Source organism: Cololabis saira, chromosome 2 (assembly GCF_033807715.1).
Source record: "Cololabis saira isolate AMF1-May2022 chromosome 2, fColSai1.1, whole genome shotgun sequence".
Taxonomy (NCBI): Eukaryota; Metazoa; Chordata; class Actinopteri; order Beloniformes; family Belonidae; genus Cololabis; species Cololabis saira.
Genome location: NC_084588.1, coordinates 5,551,372 through 5,574,113, shown reverse-complemented (window position 1 = coordinate 5,574,113; position 22,742 = coordinate 5,551,372). Strand labels below are relative to the sequence as shown.

Here is a 22,742-nt window from a genome sequence, read left to right as displayed (position 1 = left end):
TACTTCCAACCTGTTTTCATTCTTTATTTCAATTCAATTCCCAAATTCATCACTTCAATACTAGGTCTGCAAATAATCTCCATCCCACCTTTTTTCAGGACTACTTTTACCCAATTTTTAATTAGATTCAGAGGTTCCTCTTTATTGGAACACCTTACCACATCATATTAGAGAATGCTCGAGTACAAATACTTTCAAAAAACAAATCACAACATTTTTATTAGCCCAAGTTAGCAAAGCTTAACCATTCATTTCCAGTACTTCTCTGCACATCCTCATTAGATTCCTGTTTTTATTTTCTAGCAATTTAGCTTATTTTCCTTAATTGTCCTATGTCTTACATATTTCCGTAGATATTGTTTGTTTCACTATAGGAGGACCACACGACAAGCCCTTATAGGTTTTTTTGGTTCCTCCGCACATTTTCTGATATATTGTATTTCTTTTTTTATTTCTTTTTCTCTACATACTGTTCGTCTGTACTTTTTAAAACTGTTTTATATTTTTATGTGCAAATAAACTAAAACAAACAAAAAAAAAATTATATTTTACATTGAAACTCAGTTTCTATTTCGTCCCTACTGACCGCTAGGCGGTGCTGTAAGCACTGGATATCTCCCCTCGCGCATGTCGAGTACAATACCAACAATGTCACGTCACCCGTGACCCCTGCATGACCCCCGGAAGGGGTATATCTTCCGGCGTCAAGCATGGGATCAACTCCTTTTATCTTCTCGCTCCGCGCGTTTGAAGTACACCCATATGGAAAAGATATATAAAAAACTTATAAGAAGTTTACATCACCTACAGTAGTAAATCTTTAGGCTTTACATATATTGTGTGTCTTATAAGACTTATAAGTCCCATACTATGATAAACTCATGAAAGTGGCCTCTTTTGCATTCTTTTCATACAAGATAATAAAAAGAATTATGTATGAATCAAGTAAAAATAATGTATGTGGTCTATAAGGAAATTGAACAGCAAATTATGTTTTCCATACATGTTTCATATAATCTTTGTAGTTTTTAATTATATGTCAGTTTTCAAGACATATGCTTTTCTTATATGGAAACATAACATTATATGCAGGTTTTCTGTATGTAAAGTGTACAAAATTTGCAAGGGAATTATGCTTTTTTTAAATGTTTTATATAAGTTTGTTATATGTCATCTAATTAAAATGACTAAAACCAGTATAAAAAACCTATATGAGTATGTAGCATTACATATAAGTTTTTTGTATGTTATGGGATATAATGTCATCGTAAACTATATTTTATTTATATTTTTTCTACAATAATTCTTATATATTAGTCTATGAAACTTACAATAGCAGTATATAAAATACATACTTTTTATGTATGAATTCATACTAAATCATACATGTGTCCATAGCCAAAAACATATAAATCACATGTTGAAGTGACATGACTTCATTTGACACTATACTGACACTGAAATAGGATCAAACTAAATTACAAACTAGCAGACTGCCTGGTCAGAATCTATAACAACTCATTTATACCATTACAATTCCCTTCCAGTTACATAAATGCAATCTGTAAATTCAGTCTTTCAATATCTGTAATACTGAAAACATGGCTGTTAGACAAACTTTTGAATTTAACAGACTTTATTAGCAGCGAACAATCATTACAGTGCAAACAATCTCCCCGTAATGGGTAACACCTGACTACAAATCAGTGTAACATAATAACAACAAATAACTTAACTTCCAGGGGGATAGTATTGATTGAACAAGCAGATTAAGAACAATTTAAGATGATGCTGTGGACACAGCAACATTTCTACTTTTGGTCCGGAGCTCTGTGATCTTGCCATTGATTGTGGTTCCGATGCTGGAGAGCTGGGTCCCAGGCCACCTCTCAAGAGTTGCACCTACATATGAACATACACACACACAAATACCATCTTAGTGCAATTGGTAGTCTGAGGAAGGAAGGAAGGATCATTATATAATATTAATATAATAATATTAATGTTAAATGGTGCCAGACTCTCTTGGTAGCAGTTCTATAGTAGCGTATGAAAGATAAATGGAGAGGCTCACTGAAAAGCAAGATATCACACTATATGACCTTTGATGAAGAAATGCCTTTATCACATGAAAGAATATACTTCAGACTAGAAAATGCTTATTGATTTATCTATACATGTTAATTTGTTTATTTGCTTTTGGACATCGAAGATACTCCAAAGGCACTTAAAACAGCAGAGAAAGGGGTAGCTTGCAATGGCATTTCATGATTAGATCAATATTACACTTATATATGATCTATAATAAAAGGAAGATCAGACAATATTCTATGAATTATGTTCTTCCATTTGGTAGCGGCATTTCTTCATTAACGGTTATACGACAGATATGTTGGATAGATATGTTCTCTATGCATCTCCCATAGAATTCAACTCAACTGTTACTAAAGTCTGGCACTGCAGAATGTTGGTATGATGACACTGCTTTTAGGTTCCTTGTTTGAAATCATGAGATACAAAAAAGCATGGACTACTGGCAAAACACATAACATAAAAAGCTGAAAACGTACTGTAAATGGCATCCAATTTTTTTTTGTCCAGTGGTAGACGAGCATCTCCTCCGCCTCGTTTGCCCCCTCGAAGATTGCTCAACAGCAGTATCTCCAGTGGGAAGACTGCTGTGAGCAGATGCCTCACAAATACTGTAGCTGAATTTGCATTGAAGGCATAGGTCCACGCCAGTTTCTCAACCATGACTCCAGTCCCAGGATGGATCTCCACCTGTTTAAACAAGGAGACAAGGTGAGCATTTAGGGATCAAATACGAATGTTTTGTTCCGCCCAAGACACTTTAGACATAAAAGCAAATTAGATCAGTCATACTCATTAAAGATATTCTGACAAGCAGTAGACCTAATTTATGCACTGTATTTATTTATTCTTAAGAAAAAAAAAAAAAAATCACCTTAGAAGACTGGGAGTCCGTCAGGGATGGAGTAACAGACTCAGACATGGAACTGGGCGGGGTAGATCTGGGGAGGGATGGCGATGAATTTGCTGATGAAGAATAGGAACTTTGGGGGGGCAGCGGTGGTGTGGTAAGGTCCAACCTGGATCTCTTAGGAGGCACAGCCGAATCAAGGATATTCTTCATGGTCCGTAGGATTTCTGGCACATCTGTACACAGTACATCAGAAACAAACAAAACAAACAAACAAAAAGGCTATCATTATTCTTCTTCAATACAAAGTACACTATAATACAGTAAATACAGTGTGAAGTGATTTAGAAAAAAATGTATTAGTTAACAAATGGTTTAATGAGTGATATGAACCAATACCTTGAACAACCATCTCCTTCAATTTAGCATTCTCTTCTTTCAGGTCTTTGATCTCCTGCTTTAATACAAATATTGTCTTTCTCGGACTTCTATCATCTGAAGTAGGCTCTGAACGACAGTACTTCTCAAGGAAATCTTCTGCAGGGTCCTTCCTTGTGAGAGCCTTTGACTTCTGGGTGTCCAGAGAAAGGAAAATAGAATAATTACATAGAAAATAAAAACCAAGCTGATAGTGGCGTTTAGCAGCTTAACTGTACAGACAGCAGATTCAGTATCAAGAATCCTGTGCATTTTTTAAAGCTAGATAGTAATGGTTATTATCTAGTAGTGCAAACCACTTACACAATATGCTGACATGATTTCACTGAGAAATATGGTAATCACAAAAGAGTTCAAAGTAAATGGATATCACCTTGACGTGCAATGACTGAGTCAGAATCTGAGTCTCGGTGTCAGTTGAGTTATCAGAATCATCCTGATATTTTTGAGGGGGGACTGATACCCTCTTGGTCAGCTCTAGAGGTTCATCTTCCTTCAGCAGTGACTTAAATTTACGGGTTGCCTCAAAACGAGTAGCTAGAGAACAATATAGTATCAATAACACTGCAAACTAAGTAATCATCATATGTACTGCACAACAAATGTGGCAAAGACTCAGCAGGCAATTTAGCACACAATTTAAAACAGGGTGAATCTTGCCCTATTTATGTTTGGACACTAAAAACGTATTCTGAAATAGCTAGAAGTTACAATACAGTAGACCAGGGGTGTCAAAATGATTCCTGAAAGGGCCGTGTGGCTGCAGGTTTTTGCTCCAACCATGCAGAAACACAGCTGACTGGTTTCATTCAATCAACTGAACTGGTTCAGACCTTTAATGAAAATAACTAGTTGATTGACTAAAACAAGTCAGTTGTGCTGCTGCACAGTTGGAACAAAAACCTGCAGCCATACCGGCCCTTTCAGGAATCAGTGCAGTAGACAATCTAATAACCATTTAATAACAATTTCATCAGTAACTTACCACTGACAAAAACAACAGTGCCTCTGTAGTGAGGCCACCCTCCTCGTGGTTTCTTCCCATGGCGCCATTCGATAACGGCTGAGTAGGTGGATATGGGATTCCCATGCTGGTCCATCTTTGAATCATCATATCCCCGAATGGTATCAGTTTTTACTTCACTGAGCTTCCCAGAATCCTCCCCTTCACTCCACTGCACCACAGCAAACTTCCTCTCCATGTGCTCTGACGTGATCAAATAAATAGAATCATTGGTTAGCTTAGCAATCAATAAATGGCTGACAGACCACCAGACAGATAATGTTATAAATGCTAACTATTGTTTCTGAAAAAAAAAAAAAAAATTCTATATATTCTCAGTGTTTCCCCTAGAATTTTTTTCAGGCCCGGTGGTACCCACCGAAAAAACCCTAAACAGACGAGGCGCGTGGGACGGCATATTGGACATGTGATATGCAGCAATAAAACAAAGTTTTACATTAAAAATCATTGTAGGCCTATATTGGTGAATGATATCACTTCAATGAAATCATTAGACTTCATCTAACCTTTAACCAAAGTGTCATGGGCCTGAAAGGCTGCAGTGTGCTGGTCTGACCCCATATGAGCATTGAGCACATCTCTCTATATATTTCAGAGGGGATCTCTATGAAAAGCTTGTGCTGACGGCATATGCGACAAAACATCCCTATTCACAATTGAGATTATATCAGTTATAAATAATTTAAACATTGTAGAAGATTTTTTTCCCCGTTTTGTTATAACAGAGTTACATGCATTAGACTGGGGAAAAAATGAACCTTTAGTGGTCCTAGTGGAAAGACAATCTATTGTCTGTGTTATTTTCATCATTATTGCTGCTTACCAAAAAAAGAAGCTCAATCAGAACAAAAATGTAAGCTAAACCACAAGCAGAACCTACGGCGTAGGGTACGCGGCGACGCGCAACGTACGGTGCGTGTCGCCGCGTACCCTACGTCGTATGTTCTGCGTCGGTGTAACGCGGAACCATAAATCAGCCTTGACGCATACATGTCCTGGCACTAGGACCCCGCGGACGCCTGGTGAGTCGTCGGGCTGTTTTTTCCTTCATTCCCTGCAGCGTCTCATGCAAACACACGGACCTGGCAGAAACATTTCTTTATATCATGTTGTCTGTCGCCCGCCATATTTTTTCTTTTTTTGGCCGGCGCCATAGTTGGCTAGCTACAAACTCTATACATCCCATAATATAATAATATGCCCGCGCCCGCGCTCTCTGAGAGCGGTACTCGCGTCGTTAAGGCTGATTTATGGTTCCGCGTTACACCGACGCAGAGCCTACGGCGTAGCGTACGCGGCCAGCGGCCGTACGGTGCACGTCGCCGCGATTAAAGATTTTCTAACGCCATATAGAATGAAATAACAATTTCATATACTGATATGCACAAGTTTGTCATTGATAAAATCCACATTTCTTACAAATGTTGATGTGTTCAACACTCAGCTAACAGTCAATGCTAACATTATCAAAAAAGAAAATCAAGTGCAGGTCAAATTTAAACTAAAACGGTCCGTGTACTTCGCGGCCATCCGATTTTTTTTTAAATGACAAAATAAAAATAGAGAAATAATCCAAAATAATCCGTTTCCCATCTTTTGTTTCGAAAATAAAAAACGGAAAACACACGGAGCTTACAATATATACATTATATTAACATATTTATCTCTCTACATAACGTTAAATAAGTAAATGTACTTACCGCCAACGATAGATTCACTCTGTGTGGTATCCATAACGGTTGAATCTCTGACTTGCCGCTCTGCTTTATTCAAATGATACATACGTTACTCCCCCCTACTCGCCCTCTGATTGGCTTATCCTAATATTCAAACCTACTCTTAACCAATCATCGCTCTCATGGCTAAAAAAAAAAATATATAGTTTTCTAGCGGTCAAATAAGCGGTTCACAACATGGATGGATTATAGACGAGACAACTATGCCGAAGAGGAAAGTCGTTACTTCTGACACAACTGAAAGAGACTGGTTGAGGAAAAACATTCCTGCACGTATTCTAACAAGATGGAAAAGAAGGTATGACATGTCTCCTAACGCAGCTCATAAGTAACGGTAACGTTACAGTAATGGGTAACTAGTTACTGTCCATTGTTTCGTCAGGAAAATCAACAGAATTTTGAAAGACATCGGAGAGCACACAACACGACAACATGTAGGTGCAACCAGTTTCTTTACTCTCCGACTTATCAGCTAATATTGTAATACTTAATATATGATACATAGCGAACTATAATAGCTCAGCAGTCCAGTTGATATGTGCCAAATGTGAGAGATACTGTACAGTAGGCCTATACAGCATTGTACATTGATGTGTGTACGTGAATAAGAAATGTATTGTTGTTGTGAGAGAGAAATCCCAGGCTAGCCTAGACTTCCTAGTTTCTGTTGCATTCATGTTGTATGATTTTTAAAAGCTTAATCAATTTGTTCATTAACTGGAGATAGTAATGGTAGCAAATGTAATCTACAAGGTAGTAGAAGAGGTACAGTTTTCAACATATCAACAAAACATACAGTTTTATGTTACAGTGTAGTTCAATACCAACCAGTCATCAATAAAGGAAAGGAAAAAATGCATTGTAATGTTTTTCTGGGGAAGTGTGTGGAATCTGTCTCTAAGAAGTTTGTGTTGTTTTAAGGAAAGTCATGAAGATGCCAGTCAGAGAGAAGATCGGAGAGCAGAACCTCTCTCACAGGCTCAGGTGAGACAAAACTACAATATTATACATCTCACTCTCTCTTTCTCTCTCTCAGACTCTCACCCTCACTGTCAAACTACAACTATTATTTCTCAATCTCACTTCCTCATTATTTTATCTTTTTAATAAATAATGGACTTGTGTTCCCTTCAGGATAATGAAGATGCCACACAGAGAGCGGAGCATTTCACATTAACACAGGTCAGAAGAAAGTTCTTTTATACATCACTCTGTCCCTCACTCTTACTGTTAAACTACAGCTACTACATCTGTTGTTCATTTGTGTCATTCTTAGGAAAGTGATGAAGATGCCAGCCAGAGAGAAGAGCAGAGAGGAGAACCTGTCCCACTGGCACAGGTGAGACAAAACTACAGTATTTTACATCTCACTCTCTCTTTCTCTCTCTCAGACTCTCACCCTCACTGTCAAACTACAACTATTATTTCTCAATCTCACTTCCTCATTATTTTATCTTTTTAATAAATAATGGACTTGTGTTCCCTTCAGGATAATGAAGATGCCACACAGAGAGCGGAGCATTTCACATTAACACAGGTCAGAAGAAAGTTCTTTTATACATCACTCTGTCCCTCACTCTTACTGTTAAACTACAGCTACTACATCTGTTGTTCATTTGTGTCATTCTTAGGAAAGTGATGAAGATGCCAGCCAGAGAGAAGAGCAGAGAGGAGAACCTGTCACACTGGCACAGGTGAGACAAAACTATAGTGTTAGATAGTCTTCTACCTCTCTCTCCCTCTCTCCCTCTGTAATGAGCTGGTGATTTGTATCCTTCTCAGGAAAACAATGATGATACCAGCCAAAGTCAAGAGCAAAGAGCAGGATCTTTCACAATGGTACAGGTGAGGCAAAGTACAGTATGAGATTAATTACATTTTTGAACATTAAATGTCAGTTGACAAACCGTAACAAAATGCACCCTTTTTTTCCTCATGTCTTGTTACTTGTGTTTATTTTTTATGCTAGCACAGTCAACCCAAATAAGATTAAGGTTTAATACAGTTCTGCTTTTGTCAATCATTTTAGGACAGTGTCCCTCAAGCAGATGTCCACTTCCATGGACTAACGGAAGGACAAAGCATCATCTCGATTCTCTCCTTTGCACTGAGACACAACACTACAGGTGTATTGATGGAAGACCTGCTGAAACTACTTAAGTTACATTCCGCTGGGACTAGTGCAGTTCCAACGAGCAAGTATTTTTTGGAGAAACCGTTAGCTGGTATTGCTGATCAGTTTGAACGGCATCATTACTGCAGAGTTTGTACTAAATACATTGGTTCTTCACAATCTCAAGAGGAAATTCTTAAATGTGTACCATGTTCCTCATCCACAACAGTAGAAGCCAGTTTACAGGAAGGACATTTTTTTATTAGGATTCCATTAAAGGATCAGCTGAAAGATATTCTCGAGAACCAGGGCATGCACGATCTCTGTTTTCGTGCTGATGACAATAGAAGGGATTTAATAAAGGACATATGTGATGGCACTTTATATCAGACCTTAAAGTCAAACAGTGAAGATGATTTCCTATCCCTTACATTCAACTGTGATGGTGTACCAGTCTTTCAGTCCTCTAAATTCAGTATTTGGCCAATACTGTGTTGTGTTAATGAGATACCCCCTGAGAGTAGAGATAACCATGTACTTTTATGTGGTTTATGGTTTGGATCCAAAAAGCCAGACATGTTGTGCTTCTTCAAACCATTTGTTGAGGAGTGTATCAGTCTTTCGGAAGTTGGTTTTGAGTGGCAGCATCCTAGTGATCAGTCAGTCAGACACATTAAAGTGCACACATTGTGCTGTGTGTGTGATGCAGTAGCAAGGCCATTGCTACAGAACTTTAAGCAGTTTAATGGTGAATATGGGTGTGGAGTCTGCCTTCACCCTGGGGTGCAAACAAGGAAAGGAAGAGGAAACACAAGGGTTTACACATGTCTTGATGAAAAGCCAAGTGACAGAAATCATAAAACCACAGTAAAAATAGGACAAATTGCTGAAAAAGAAGGGAAAACTGTATTGGGCATAAAGGGCCCATCTGCCCTTACCGATTTACCAATGTTTGATCTAATCAACGGGATGGTCCCTGATTACATGCACTGTGTGTTGCTTGGTGTGTGCAGATACATGGCAACTTTATGGATGGATTCAAAGAGCATTTCTGAACCATGGTATATTGGTGCACAAACAGCAGTCATGGACAGACATCTCTTGTCAATAAAACCTCCAGGTATTGTTGCTCGAGTTCCAAGATCTCTAACAGAACGCAAATTCTGGAAAGCCCACGAGTGGCAACACTGGCTTTTGTACTATAGTTTGCCAGTTCTGAAACGCATACTTCCACAGAAGTATCACTCTCATTGCGCATTGTTGATAGAAGGCATAAGCATTCTGTTGGGGTCTGCATTAAATGCTGAACTGATAAGTCACGCACATGAGGCATTAGTGTACTTCGTTGGAGGTGTGCAGTCCCTGTATGGTAAAGAGCACATGACATTCAATGTTCATTCACTTCTGCATTTGAGCAAAAGTGTTGTGCGCTGGGGTCCTTTGTGGGCTCACTCAGCCTTCATGTTTGAAGATTTCAATGGGTACCTCTTGAAACAAGTCAAAAGTAGTCAAGCTGTACCACAACAAATATGCAAACGAGTGGCGTTAACCCGTGCTTTTCCACGTTTAGCAAAGCAGTTCTTAACAAATGCACCTGCAGAAGTTAAAGATTTCTGCAATGAAATGAGAAATGGAAAGCAGCGTGTCAAGTTTAAAAACTTTACTGAGGTGACTGGTCTTGGTTCACCAAGTGTAAGCTTACTCTCTCTGGGTGATCAAGCTGCTCTCCACTCAGTGAGAGAGGTTCCCACAAATGCTGTGGTGAGGTACTACAAGAGAATTGCTGTAAATGGCGAAGTCGTTCATGGTCATACCTACAGCAAAACGAAACAGAGAAACAACTCTGTTGTGCTTTTGAAGGATGGGAGTATTTTTAGAGTCTCACAACTCATTGACATGGGTGACCAGTGTTTATATGCCATAGGAAACTATGGTAATTGCACAGTGCAGAAGTTAGCCAGAGGTTCTCATATCAAAACTCAACTGAGCTACATGTCAGCTGTCCACTTTCCCACAGGCTTTCACAAAGCCATAAATACTACTCAGGTAGTTAGACCATGTATGTATATTCAGTGTCCACAGTCCAGCCCGATTGTATGCCAGCTCCTGAACACATATTACTGTAAGTGAATCAATGTTAACTAAATGTGAAGATCGTCACTTATTCATCTTGAGTTTCTGAGCTGAAAAGGAAACGTTTCTGTCAAAACTATTACCAATGTAACTAAAATGAAGTTTTAGTTACAAGACAAAATTCACATGTATTCTTATGTGAGACATTTTGTACTGCATGTTATTCTAATCTTGTGCAAAAATAAAAGTCTTTCTATAGCAAGAAAGGAAAGAATGAGTCTTTTTTTTCTATATCTTTGCCTCATATTGAATACTTTCCATGGGGATTTTAAATATTTTCTGTGTGAATACAAAATAATTTTGCAGTTGGTCCGAAAATCTTAAATAAGAAATATTACCCATGTAATAATTTTAGGAAAATGCATTAGTTGAGAAAGAATGAGATAGCTGGTTTTGAGAAGATGCTAACATTTGCAAAATTTTAACCTCCCAGTGTCAAACCCCTGTTTTTTTAGTCATCTTGTGCTTTTCCATGAAATTGTATTGTAAGATTATACTGTTTTTTAATGTGTATGTCTTATATATGTGGCACCTCGCGTAAGTCTTGTAGGTGTTTTCTATGATAATTATAAGACTTTAGTTTTCACTGATAGTTGTCCAGGTCATATAAGTTGATATTACGCATATCTACCAAGGATATTGTATGTAGAATTACTATTATATACTGTTCTTATAAGTCCCCAAATCATACAAGTTTCATATTGTACAACTTTACTAAGGATCTTATATCTGGTTTGACTGTCTTATGTCTAACTTACAAGTTTCAGATAAAACAGACAAAAACTTTATAAAATTTATATATATCTTTTCCATATGGGCAGGACGGAAATAGGAGCTTTGTGAAGCTTCTTCCTTTCCTCCCTAAAACCGCCGGCCCCGGTGCAGCTTCGTGCCATTCAGGTAGGAGTAACGATTTTTTCCGTCCTCCGAGAGGCTGTGGCCGGCGCGGTATTGATGGTGTCGGGTTGCGGCGGCGTCTCCCCGCCCCGCCCCCCAGGGCGGCTGACAGAAGGTAAGCTGTCGGCTGCGCCTGACGCCTGAACAATCTGTGCAGGGAGACAGCGTTTCGCTTCCTCTCCCACTTTATTAATGTGACAACATTATTTTTTCCTTGCAGATTATTTTTTTCTTTTGAAAAAAAAAAAAAAAGGAAAAAAAGAAGACAGAAAAGGATTATTTTTTTCTTTTGAAAAAAAAACAACACAAACACCTTTTTTGGTCTTTCTTACAGCCGTGGTGAAGGCAGCGTGTCCGCTCCCTCTCCCACCGGCAGATTTGTGGTGACGGCAGCGTTTCGCTTCCTCTCCCACTTTATTAAGGTGACAACATTATTTTTTCCTTGCAGATTATTTTTTTCTTTTGAAAAAAAAAAAAAGGAAAAAAAGAAGACAGAAAAGGATTATTTTTTTCTTTTGAAAAAACAACACTTTCGTGGGGGACGGGTGCGCCTGCCTGCGTCGGCGGCCGGGGCGGCTCTGTCTCTCCGGGCAGGCTGGCCCCCTGCCGGGTGGGGGTCGTTGGCCTGAAGGGTGAGGGCCTCCTGGCCGCGTGTCCGGCCCGGACCGGGTGGCTGGGGATTGCCTGGGTCGCGGTCCGCCGCCGCGGGATCCCTGGCTGCTTCTTCCCGCGCCGTGGGGGCCCCGCCCGCGGGCCCCCTCGGCCGCCGCCGGGGGGGGGGGGGCCTCGCAGGCGGTGGGTTGCCTCCCTCCTACTTCTCCCCTCTGTGGGGTTGCCGGTGGCCTGGGTTCCGGGCTCTTCCGTGTCGGCCTCTGGTCTCGCGGGTGGTGGGGTTGCTCCCCCCCTCCCCCACTATAGATACACTTCAGGTGGAGCTTTGTTTGGTTTATTACACACACACACACACACACACACACACACACACACACACACACACACACACACATACACACACACACAGATATAGTCACTTAGTCACATGCATTTACACACACACACACACACACACACACACACACACACACACACACACACACGCATGATCATATACATACACACACACACACACATAGACATACACACTGGCTTGTTCACCTGCATGCTGGCTGTCTAGTTTTTGGGTTTAGGTAGCGGTAGCGATAGCTTAGCTCAGACTGCGATCAGATCTCAAAATTTAGGTCGATTGCTGTTATTGTTTTGGTTGGCTCCGTGCCGGTTTCGTGCTTTGTTTGTGGTTTTTTGTTGCAGATTTCCAGTGCTTGACGTGTGTCTCAGTGTGTTCCTGCTTCCTGGATTGGCAGTGGAGGTCGTCACCCCCCCCCCCCCCCCCCCCAAAAAAAAAAAAAAAAAAAAAAACACTGGGTTTGTATGTGTATATTTATGTATGTGTACGCATATGTGTGCGTATATATATGTATATATATTAAATATAGTAATAATGCACACATATACACTTTTGGTTTCTACCGTCATGGTATCAATCAATAATATGTGTGCAGACAAGGTAGAAAAAAAAAAAAAAAAAACAACACAAACACCTTTTTTGGTCTTTCTTACAGCCGTGGTGAAGGCAGCGTGTCCGCTCCCTCTCCCACTGGCACATTTGTGGTGACGGCAGCGTTTCGCTCCCTCTCCCACTTTATTAATGTGACAACATTATTTCTTTCCTTGCAGATTATTTTTTCTTTAAAAATATATATATATATATAAGAAAGGAAAAGAAGAGCGCCTTTTTGGCCTGTTTTGCGGCCGTGGTGACGGCAGCGTGTCCGCTCCCTCTCCCACCGGCTCGTTCATGGTGACGGCAGCATTCGCTCCCTCTCCCACTTATTGATGTGACATTATTTTTCCTTGCAGTTATTTTTTTCTTTGAAAAAAAAAAAAGAAAAAAGGAAAGAAACAAGAGAGGATTGTTCTCTTCTTTTGAGTAAAGATGCCTTTTTTTTGCCTTTTCTCATAGCCGTGGTGACGGCAGCGTGGCCCTCCCCTCTCCCGCCGGCATATTGGCGGTGACGGCAGCGTGCTCGCTGTGGTGACGGCAGCGTTTCTGCTCCCCTCTCCCACTGACACATCCATGCTGACGGTAGCGTGGCCGCTCCCCTCTCCCCTCTCCCGCCAGCATATTGGTGGTGACGGCAGCGTGCTCGCTGTGGTGACGGCAGCGTTTCCGCTCCCCTCTCCCACCGACACCTACGTGGTGACTGCAGCGCGTCCGCTCCCCTCTCCCACCGGCACATCCGTGTGAACGGCAGCGTGTCCGCTCCTCTCTCCTGCCAGCACATCCGTGTGAACAGCAGCGTGTCCGCTCCTCTCTCCTGCCAGCACATCCGTGGCGACGGCAGCGTGTCCGCTCCCTCTCCCACCGGTCGCTGTGATGGAGCGTTCATGCCCAGGGTGCATGGCCGCCCTGGACCCTGCGGATGACCAGGACCTCTGCGTGTCGTGCCTGGGCCCTGAGCAGCCGGGGCCGTCGGCCAGCCTCCCCTCATCTCAGCCGGGGTCTTCTCTGAAGCGATCGGCAAAGAGAGTGGTGGGGGCCCCCAAACGACGGCGGATGACGAGCCAGCTATCCTCGAAGGTAGATCGCTTGGCTGCCGACATGGAGCAGATGAAGGCGCTCCTCCTCAATCTGCAACCTGGTACTGGCCAGGTGGAACCTGCCATGCCAGAGTTTGCTCTGGGGTCGCCACCGCCGCTGCCGGAGGACGCCATCTCCATTGCAGCCTCGGCGAGCCACTTCAACGTGTCATCAGGGGACCCAGCCTCACAGCACTCTGGGTTCTCCTCGCACTCATCTGCCCAGAGCTCTCGGGAGGGGACGGTTTGTTCCTCCGTGCAGAGCATTATCCGCACTGCCCTGGCACACTTGCAGCTGGATGCACCGCGTGCGGAGGTGGACTGATAGTGGCTCCTGATGAGGCTCTGAAGCCAGATCCCAAGTGCCCCTCTACCCAGTGTAGGGTTACTGATGGGCATATTTGTAAGGCTTATGAAACAGCGGCACGCATCGGCCGGTTGGGGAACACCCTTTCTCATCTGCTACTGGCTCTCTCCACCTCCCTGCAGGATGCACAGGTGGATGATTCCACACGGGACTTGTGTGATGTGTCCCTACAGGCTTTTGCCTCCCAAACGAGGGAACTGGGACGGCTGATGTCCACCCTGGTGCACACGCGCCGTCATGTCTGGCTGGCGCAGTCACCCCTGACGGAGACTGCTCGTAGGGTTCTTCGTCAGGCACCGGCAGAACCGGGGGAGCTGTTTGGGGCAACTGCCCTGGAAGCTCTGAACCGCACCGCCCTGGCCGATGAGACCAGGCAGCGGCTGGTGTACCTTCACAGGGGTGCGGCCGCTTCCTGTACACCGGGAGGCCCTTTACCGGCCCCCGGGCCTCGCCCCCAGCCGCCTGCCCACGGCGGCCGGCGCGGCTTTCAGCGGTCTGTGAGTCGGCCTGCTGGTGACTTTCGCCCCCCTGTGCGCGGACCGTCCCACCAGCGTTGGGGCGTTGATCCCGACCATCGCCCCCCCGGGATGTCCAGAGCCCGGGGGAGACGGCGCTAAGGCCACGGAGCCGGTCGTCAGCTACTTTTCCGGCAGCAGCTCGGTTACTGGGCTGCCTGCTCATTGGGGCCCGGGTGGTTTCCACCCTAGCCCAGGGGTATGTATTGCAGTTCCGACACCGGCCTCCTACCTCCGGCCGGGTTGAGATGACCATCGTCAGAGACCCGGCAAACTTTCCGGCTCGGGCTCAGGTGTTGCCCGCCCTACTGGCCAAGAGCGCCATCATGCCGGTGGACCCCCCGCCGCGGTTTGGGGGTTCTACTTGAGCTACTTTCTCATCAGCAAGAGAGACGACGGACGTCGTCCCATCTTGGACCTGAGGGACCTCGACGAATACGTGAAGGTCCTGCCCTTCCGGAGGCCTGACCACAGCGGATGCTCTGCGTTGGTCAGGAGGAAGTGGTTTGCAACTGTGGACCTACAGGGCGCTTGTTTCACGTGCCGGTCGCAGCACGTCACCGGTAGTTCCGGGGGTTCGCCTACCGGGGCCACCGTTGTCGGTTCAGGGTGCTCCTGTGCGGGCTCTCCCTGTCACCAAGGATTTTTTTCACCAAGTGCATGGTGGCTACCCTTGCCCCTCTTATACCTTTGGGCCTGCTGTCGCTACGCCCCTGCAATGTGGCTGGACAGCCTCGCCTGGATGCCAAGAGGCACGGGCGCAGGCTGGTCAGGGTTTCGCGGGTGTGTGTCTCGGGGCCTCCTAGCGGGACAGCTCCTCGCCTGCCCGGCCTTCGGGCGATGTCCCTACCTGGAGACAGGAACCGGGTGACGGACTTCCTCTCCCGGCACAAGCCGACTTTGCAGAGGGTCCTCCAGAGGGCTCACGGGCTCCTCTTGGTGGCCCCCTTCCGACCGGGGAAACATAGTTTCCACTGCTGCGGAGGCTCTGCTGCGACACAACATGACGCCCCCCAGAGGGACCGTCTTTCCCAGCCGGGGATTCAGGTTTTGCACCCCGACCCCGTCGTCTTCAGCTCTGGGTCTGGCCGCTGCGGCGCCCGACCCATTGTTGTCAAGCTGTCCTGAACCCGTCAGGGCTGGCATCTCAAATGCCCGTGTGCCTCCCACCTGCCTCTGGTATGAGTGCGAGTGGGGGAGATTCTCTGCCTGGTGTGCAGACAGGGCAGAGGACCCTGTTCTTTGCCCCGTGGCCACGATCCTGGGGTTCCTTTCGGTCCCTCCTGGATGGTGGCCGTGCTCAGTCCACTCTAAGGGTGTATATGGCGGTCATTTCGTCGCAACTTGCCCTGGTTGAGAATGCCACCGTGGGGTGCCACCGGCTGATTTCTCTTTCTCGGGGGGCTCTGAGGCTGCGCCCCCCCGAGGAGCCCAAAGGCCCCAGTTTTCAATTCAATTTTATTTATATAGCGTCTACTACAACAGATGTTGTCTCTAGACGCTTTCCAGAGAACCAGAACATAAATAGAAACCCCCGAGCAGTGTGGGACCTGCCCATGGTGCTAGGTGCCCTCTCTTCTCCACCCTTTGGGCCCTTGGCCCGGGTGGGCCTGAAGTGGCTCTCTATGGAGATAGCTTTTCTCCTCGCTATGACATCGGCGAGTCGATGAGTTACATGCCCTGTCAGTCAGCTCAGGGGCTACGTTGTGGCCGAACGTGGCGTTCCTGCCCTAGGTCCTGCAGAGAGTGGGCTGAGCCCTTTGTGCCCCGTACGGGCCCTCGCTGCTTATGCTACCGCGCCTGTGCGACGGTCGGAGCAGCTAGTTCTCTGCCATGGTGGCCCCAACAGGGGGCGTGGTGTTTTCTGGACAGCGCCGTCCCACTGGGTGGTGGACACCGTCGAGCATGCCTACAGGGCCAGTGGCCGCCCCTTACCAGTGGGGGTGAGGTGCCACTCGACCAGAAGCGTCGCAGCTTCTTGGCTGCCCTGAAGGGGGTGCCTCTGGAGGACATCTGCACAGCGGCTTTGTGGACGTCGCCAGAAACGTTCTCCAGATTTTACCGGATAAATGTCGCCACTCCCCAACCATTGGGCGTGGTTCTACTCCCGGGTCCTTCTGCCCCTGGTCAGTGAGGTAAGTGACCGGGATCCTACGTGACATTGTTGGTATTCGTCATCCAGTGCTTACAGCACCGCCTGGCGGTCAGTAGGGACGAAATAGAACGAAAGTTACGCCTGTAACTACGGTTCTATGAGTCCCGGATGACCGCCAGGCCTGCCGGTCACTCCGAATCCTCGTGCTCTCGCGAGAAGATTCTAGGAGTCGATCCCATGCTTGACGCCGGAAGATATACCCCTTCCGGGGGTCATGCAGGGGTCACGGGTGACGTGACATTGTTGGTATTGTACTCGACATGCGCGAGGGGAGATATCCAGTGCTTACAGCACCGCCTGGCGGTCATCCAGGACTCATAGAACCGTAGTTACAGGCGTAACTTTCGATTCATTGACATACAAAATCACCTTTTAGAAAACTTTAAAATCAAATTTTTTATTTTATTTTAATTGACCAGTATTTAAAACCAATTTTCAGTCACCCAAGATCCGGTGACAGAGCAGCAGGGTATAAATAGAGCAGGAGGAGCTTACATTAATATATTATATTAATATATATAATATTTTTCATTCTGCTCTTGCTCCTCGGACAGCGCAGACGTGCTTCACAGCTCTGAGCCAGTGTTTCTTTGTGCTTTTGCCTGAAGAAGACTCTTAAAAGAGTTGAAACGTTGCGTCGAGGCACACATTTACTTGTGTTAGGATTTCATGAAATTATTGAAGCTCAAAACTGTCTGGGCTCTCTCTTCAAAGTAATCTCATTCTGATTAAGAGCCAAGGGTACACAAAAATTAGATTAGAAGTTAAATACAATACACATTGTTGGAGAGGAAACGGGGGAAAGGTGACACCTTAAGGTGATTTCCCCTTGATCTGCCTCTCCCAATTAAATTAATTAGCAATACACATACAATTTGTTGAGAGAAACAGATGTTTAGCATTGGGGGGTCTGGTCTGCGGTCTGGTTTGACACCTCAGATGGGAGACAGTTAAAGGAAATGTAGAGCTGGAAGTGACAAAGTTCGGGGGTCTTTTCCCGTTCCCTCCACCAATGAAATTCACTTGCAAAGAACACCCCCTTTAGAGTATAAAATCAACTGGACTCATGAAAACGTTGTGCATTTCTCTCATACCTACGTGGTCTAAGAGAAGTGTTACCATCCGGCCGGAAAAAACCTTGTGCTTGACATGATTAAAAGTTGTATTAACCTGTGATTTTATTCCACTAGTCTTTCTTGGTTCTCCAGACAAACGAACACGTGAAATCTTTCACTTGAGTTGGCACACATTTGTTTTATTGATTTTTAATCACATCTTTCATTTTCCTAATGATTTTTCCATTATATAAAAAAATCCTAATGGTGATGAATGACTGGACAACCGTCATTCGGAGCTGCCCGGACAAACCGTACACCTCCTGTCTATGGGGGACAGGTTCCTTGTCCTAACCCTAACCTTAATCCCATTCGTCTAAAATTCAAGTCTTAGATTTATTTAATTTAAAAACAGGGTTAAAAAAATTTGAATCTTAAAATAAGTGTGGCATTATTTTAATAATTTATAAGTCTTTATAAACAAGGTTAAAAGTTCTTTATTTTGAAATAATTCAAATAAACATTACATTAATTTTATTAAATACAAGGTTAAAAGGTTTAAAATAATAGAATAACTATTATATTCCATTCAGTATTGAAGGGGTTAAGACACTAAATCATTTATGTGTAAAGTTCCTGGTAAAACAGCCGGTAAAGACAGAGGGTATAAAAGGCGGAGCCAACAGGAGGCTCATTCTGCTTCTGGCATTCGGAGCGACATCTCTTAGCAACCTGTCCACAGTTTTACTGTTTCAAGCCTGAGGAAGACCCAGAGACGGTCCAAACCTTTTCATTTGGCACACCTTCCTTAGTTGTTTTCGATTTAAAACCCCCTTTATGTTTATTTTATTTAATACACATTTTTATTTTTTATTTTTCATTAAAATGATTAGATTTTTTTCAAAACATCGAATAGAGTATTTCTTTCCTTCTTTTTGGAAAGCATTTTTGTTATATTTATTTTTTTATTCATTGGTGATTTCATTTGAACATTTATTATTTAAAACCAATTGTAACCCAAGATCCGGTGACAGAGCAGCAGGAGGGTATAAATAGAGCAGGAGGAGCTTACATTAAAGGAGCTGTATGTAAGAGCAATAATAAAACGAATCATAAAATGACCCTGATATGTCAACAGACATTTAAAAATCATGTTCATTTCAAATACTTATGTCACTGACAACAGCACTCAAGCCAGGATATTCCAGTTTAAAAAGAGGAGTTGCAGCCCTCAACTGATGTTTATGTTGTCATTTTTTGTTTTGGCCTGAAGCTCCACCCTCCACCTATCTCCCAATAACCAAGTCAGTATTGTTTCTGAAGCTCCACCCTCCACCTATCTCCCAATCACCAAGTCAGTATTGTTTCTGAAGCTCCACCCTCCACCTATCTCCCAATCACCAAGTCAGTATTGTTTCTGAAGTTCCAACCTCCACCTATCTCCCAATCACCAAGTCAGTATTGTTTCGGCATCCGGGTTGCCAGCTCGGCTCTAATTATCGCAGCCATGGCAGCCTACGTTCCTGCTGCATTCTGCAGCCTACCTGGCAACCTCTGGTCGGGGGGAGGAGGGGGAGGGTACACGCCGCTCAACAATATTTTGAAAGTGACTGCAGTACCAGTTTTGGCCATTTCTTACAGACGGCTCCTTTAATATATTATTATATTCATATATATTATATTCAGTGTGCTCTCGCTCCTCGGATAGTGCAGACGTGCTTCACAGCTTTGAGCCAGTGTTTCTTTGTGGCTTTGCCTGAAGAAGACTGTACGAGTTGAAACGTATTTATTTATTTTTAATCACATTTTTCAATTTCCTCATTTTATTTTTCATTCTGTAAAACAAATAATGGTGATAAATGACGGCTGGACAACCGCCTGTTACCGGAGGGACGTCTGGATCGTCGTCAGCATCCCCCCTATAAAGGGACTGGTACCGGGAACTAGAGCAGTTAGGCCATGAGAAAAAAGTTTGAGAACCACTGCGCTAGAGGGACGGACCGGAGACCTCCTGTCCTCTATGGGGGGCAGGTTCCCTTCCCTCAGACTAACCCCAAATTTATTTATTTTTTTAAATTATAGTCCCAGTTTTATTTTCTAACCCTAACCCCAATTTTATTTTTTATAGGGGTGAAATTCATTCAAATTCATGGATTTAGATTAAACATTTTATGGGACATTATGGGAAATTAATAAAACATAATTTTACATAATTTTTTTAAGTTCCGAATGATTAAACATTAAAAATGAAAATCACATTTTTTTAAGATAAAATTTGGTGGTGCAATAAGGTTTTGGAAGTTACAAATATAAAATAGGACCAGAGGTTATATAAGGAGAGGCGACCTTCTCTCCTTCATTTGTGCTCATAGCCAGGCACATTAGTGAAACGATCGTTCACTTTGTGAGACAAGCGCCAAATTTTGCACAAAGTATGTTCTAGGTCTACTTTTTCAAAAAAGCCCGTTAGCCACACAAAAAAAACAATATGGCTGCCGTTTTCCAAAATGGCTGCCACAAAAGCTGTTTTTATATGTTTTTTGACCTGGAATGTGATTATATAATTAGATTTCGATTGTTTTGGCATGAAATTATAGTCTCCCCCCCTCCCCTCCTCCCATTTCTGTATCACATTTTTTCTATTCATCACAATTGCAGGCACACAGCTGTGTGCACTTGAGGCCAAAACGGCAGGCCAGCGCGCAGCTCCCGAAGCTATGGCCTGCAAACATGCACAAAAGAGAAAAAAGGGGGGCCAGCACAAGAAACTACAGGAACGATGGACAAAAATGATAGCTATGAGATACTTATAATAAATAAAAATGGAAATGGACAAGCTGCAACTTGGTGAGCTTGGCGTGTTCTTTTCACATGTGAAGCAGAAAGAAAGGACTCTGCTGTTCCAGAAGAAGCCACACCCTCTACAAGAGCTCCTATCCACCCACTGTCCTGGAGCATGGTACCAAGGCCGCGTTCAGACTGCAGGCAAATCTGATTCATATCTGATTCCTTCTCATATCCGATTTTCAGGGCTGACTGTCCACACTGTTTTTAGCAAGTGTCCAAATCGGATCTGGCTCTGTTCAGACTGGGCCACATCATTGACTGATCTCACGGGTTGCCATAGCAACGACGTCGGAGCGGAGGCGTCACCCACCGCATGTATTGTGTGAAGTCATGTAATTGCGACATCAAAAACAATAACAATATGGAGCCAGCTCACATGCTGTTCCATACCTGTAAAGCTGGGCATACACTGTGCAATATTTTTAATCGTTTGAGACTGCCCCATCTCACTCTAATCCTCCCGTCGGACCTCTGTTACTGGAACTTGTGAGGTAAATCAACCTTTGAACTTGTTTTGTCATTGTGAAACTGTCACATGCGTGGCTAACAGAAGCCACATCAGCCACTTCCTGATCTACTAGGTTTTGAATTGACCTGGTGACAACTGACTACTGTCCTGTGACAGTTGACCACTGTAATGTCAGGACTCAATCAAACGTTATCACTTCCACTCATTGTCCACTACCCAATGTCTACTGTCTACTGTTTACTATGCATTGTCCTTATATGATCAATTCCTGTCAAAGTTTCTTAATAAAAGCATCTTCTAGAGGGAGGATCTTGGGGAAGCTCAGGAGTTCTCAATGAGGGCCACACGTTGCCCTGCACTCCTGTTGCTCTCCCCCCTCCTGCAGGAGTGCGCTAAAAACCCATTCCAAGGTAGTCTTTGTGTCTTTTCTCATTATGAATTTATGTAATGCTGTGTTAAACCTAACAAACTCGAGGCTGGTTTTGGGGCAGGAGGAGTTATGGGGATCCTTTATTTTTTTTATAATTTTATTTTTTTATATATATAAAAAAATCCCAAAATATCTGTACCGTTTCTGATTGGGTCGGCACTGCGCATCATTTTTAGACATAACAATGAATGCATACCGCAAAAGTTGTGTCTCGGCGGAGGGACCCGGTGTCCCAGCAAAATGAGAAACAGAGAAAAGTGTTCAGAACAAAACCACCAGCAAACTAACAAACCAACCAACAAAGCTCAGAGTTAACAAAACGAACCAGCAATGAACAACTGGCAGCCCCGCTCTTCAACCTCCTGATGAGCTGACGGGCTGCAGGTTCAGGCTCACAGCGCGACTGAAGGCTGATTTATGGTTCCGCGTTACACCAACGCAGAGCCTACGGCGTAGGGGATGCGGCGACGCGCACCGTACGTGGAAATGCTGTCTTTTTTCTGCTATTAAAACATGCTCTCTGTGAAAGGATGAGTAGCTCCACAACTGGAAATGGGCGGGTGATTTGGAGCATGGGTCTGGGACAGTCATATCCGATCTGAGTGTTTGGAGCTGTTCAGACTGAGACGCATCTGCCCAAATGCGATAATGATCGGATATGAAACCACCTCCCAGAGGTGGTTTCGATCTGGTTTGCAAAAATCGGATCTCATGCGGTTTGGGACTGTTCAGACTTCAAAAGAGTCATCCAGTTTCAATCTGGATGGGCTAAAAATCGGATATTGGCTGGCAGTCTGAGCGCGGCCCAAGAGATCTCAAGGCAGCCATCTCTATGTGGAGACCCCAAACATAACAATAAATTCGCCACACAGTTCGGGCCGTTGCCACTGCACTTGTTTTGGAAGTGCATAGATTGGTTCGTCTGCAGTTATGACAGGGACCTGATCTGGATTCAGGTATTTAATAGTATCTCTGATGTTGTCCA

General features: G+C 44.0%; 1 protein-coding gene and 1 long non-coding RNA gene across 2 annotated transcripts; one reads left to right on the top strand and one right to left on the bottom strand.

Annotated features, from left to right (window-relative positions):
* Nucleotides 1–1,780: 1,780 nt before the first annotated feature.
* Nucleotides 1,781–3,713, bottom strand: LOC133418981 (uncharacterized). The gene is made up of 5 exons (XM_061707959.1): nt 3,683–3,713; nt 3,341–3,512; nt 2,966–3,177; nt 2,571–2,781; nt 1,781–1,902 (listed from the first exon to the last, which is right to left on the bottom strand). Exons 1-5 carry the CDS (start codon nt 3,695–3,697, stop codon nt 1,781–1,783), a joined length of 732 nt encoding a protein of 243 aa, XP_061563943.1. The 5' UTR covers nt 3,698–3,713.
* Nucleotides 3,714–7,413: 3,700 nt separating this feature from the next.
* LOC133419327 (uncharacterized) lies at nt 7,414–7,814 on the top strand. Its single transcript, XR_009770507.1, has 3 exons — nt 7,414–7,478; nt 7,629–7,676; nt 7,771–7,814. It is a non-coding gene; the product is annotated as an uncharacterized LOC133419327 (long non-coding RNA).
* The last annotated feature ends 14,928 nt before the right edge of the window (nt 7,815–22,742 follow it).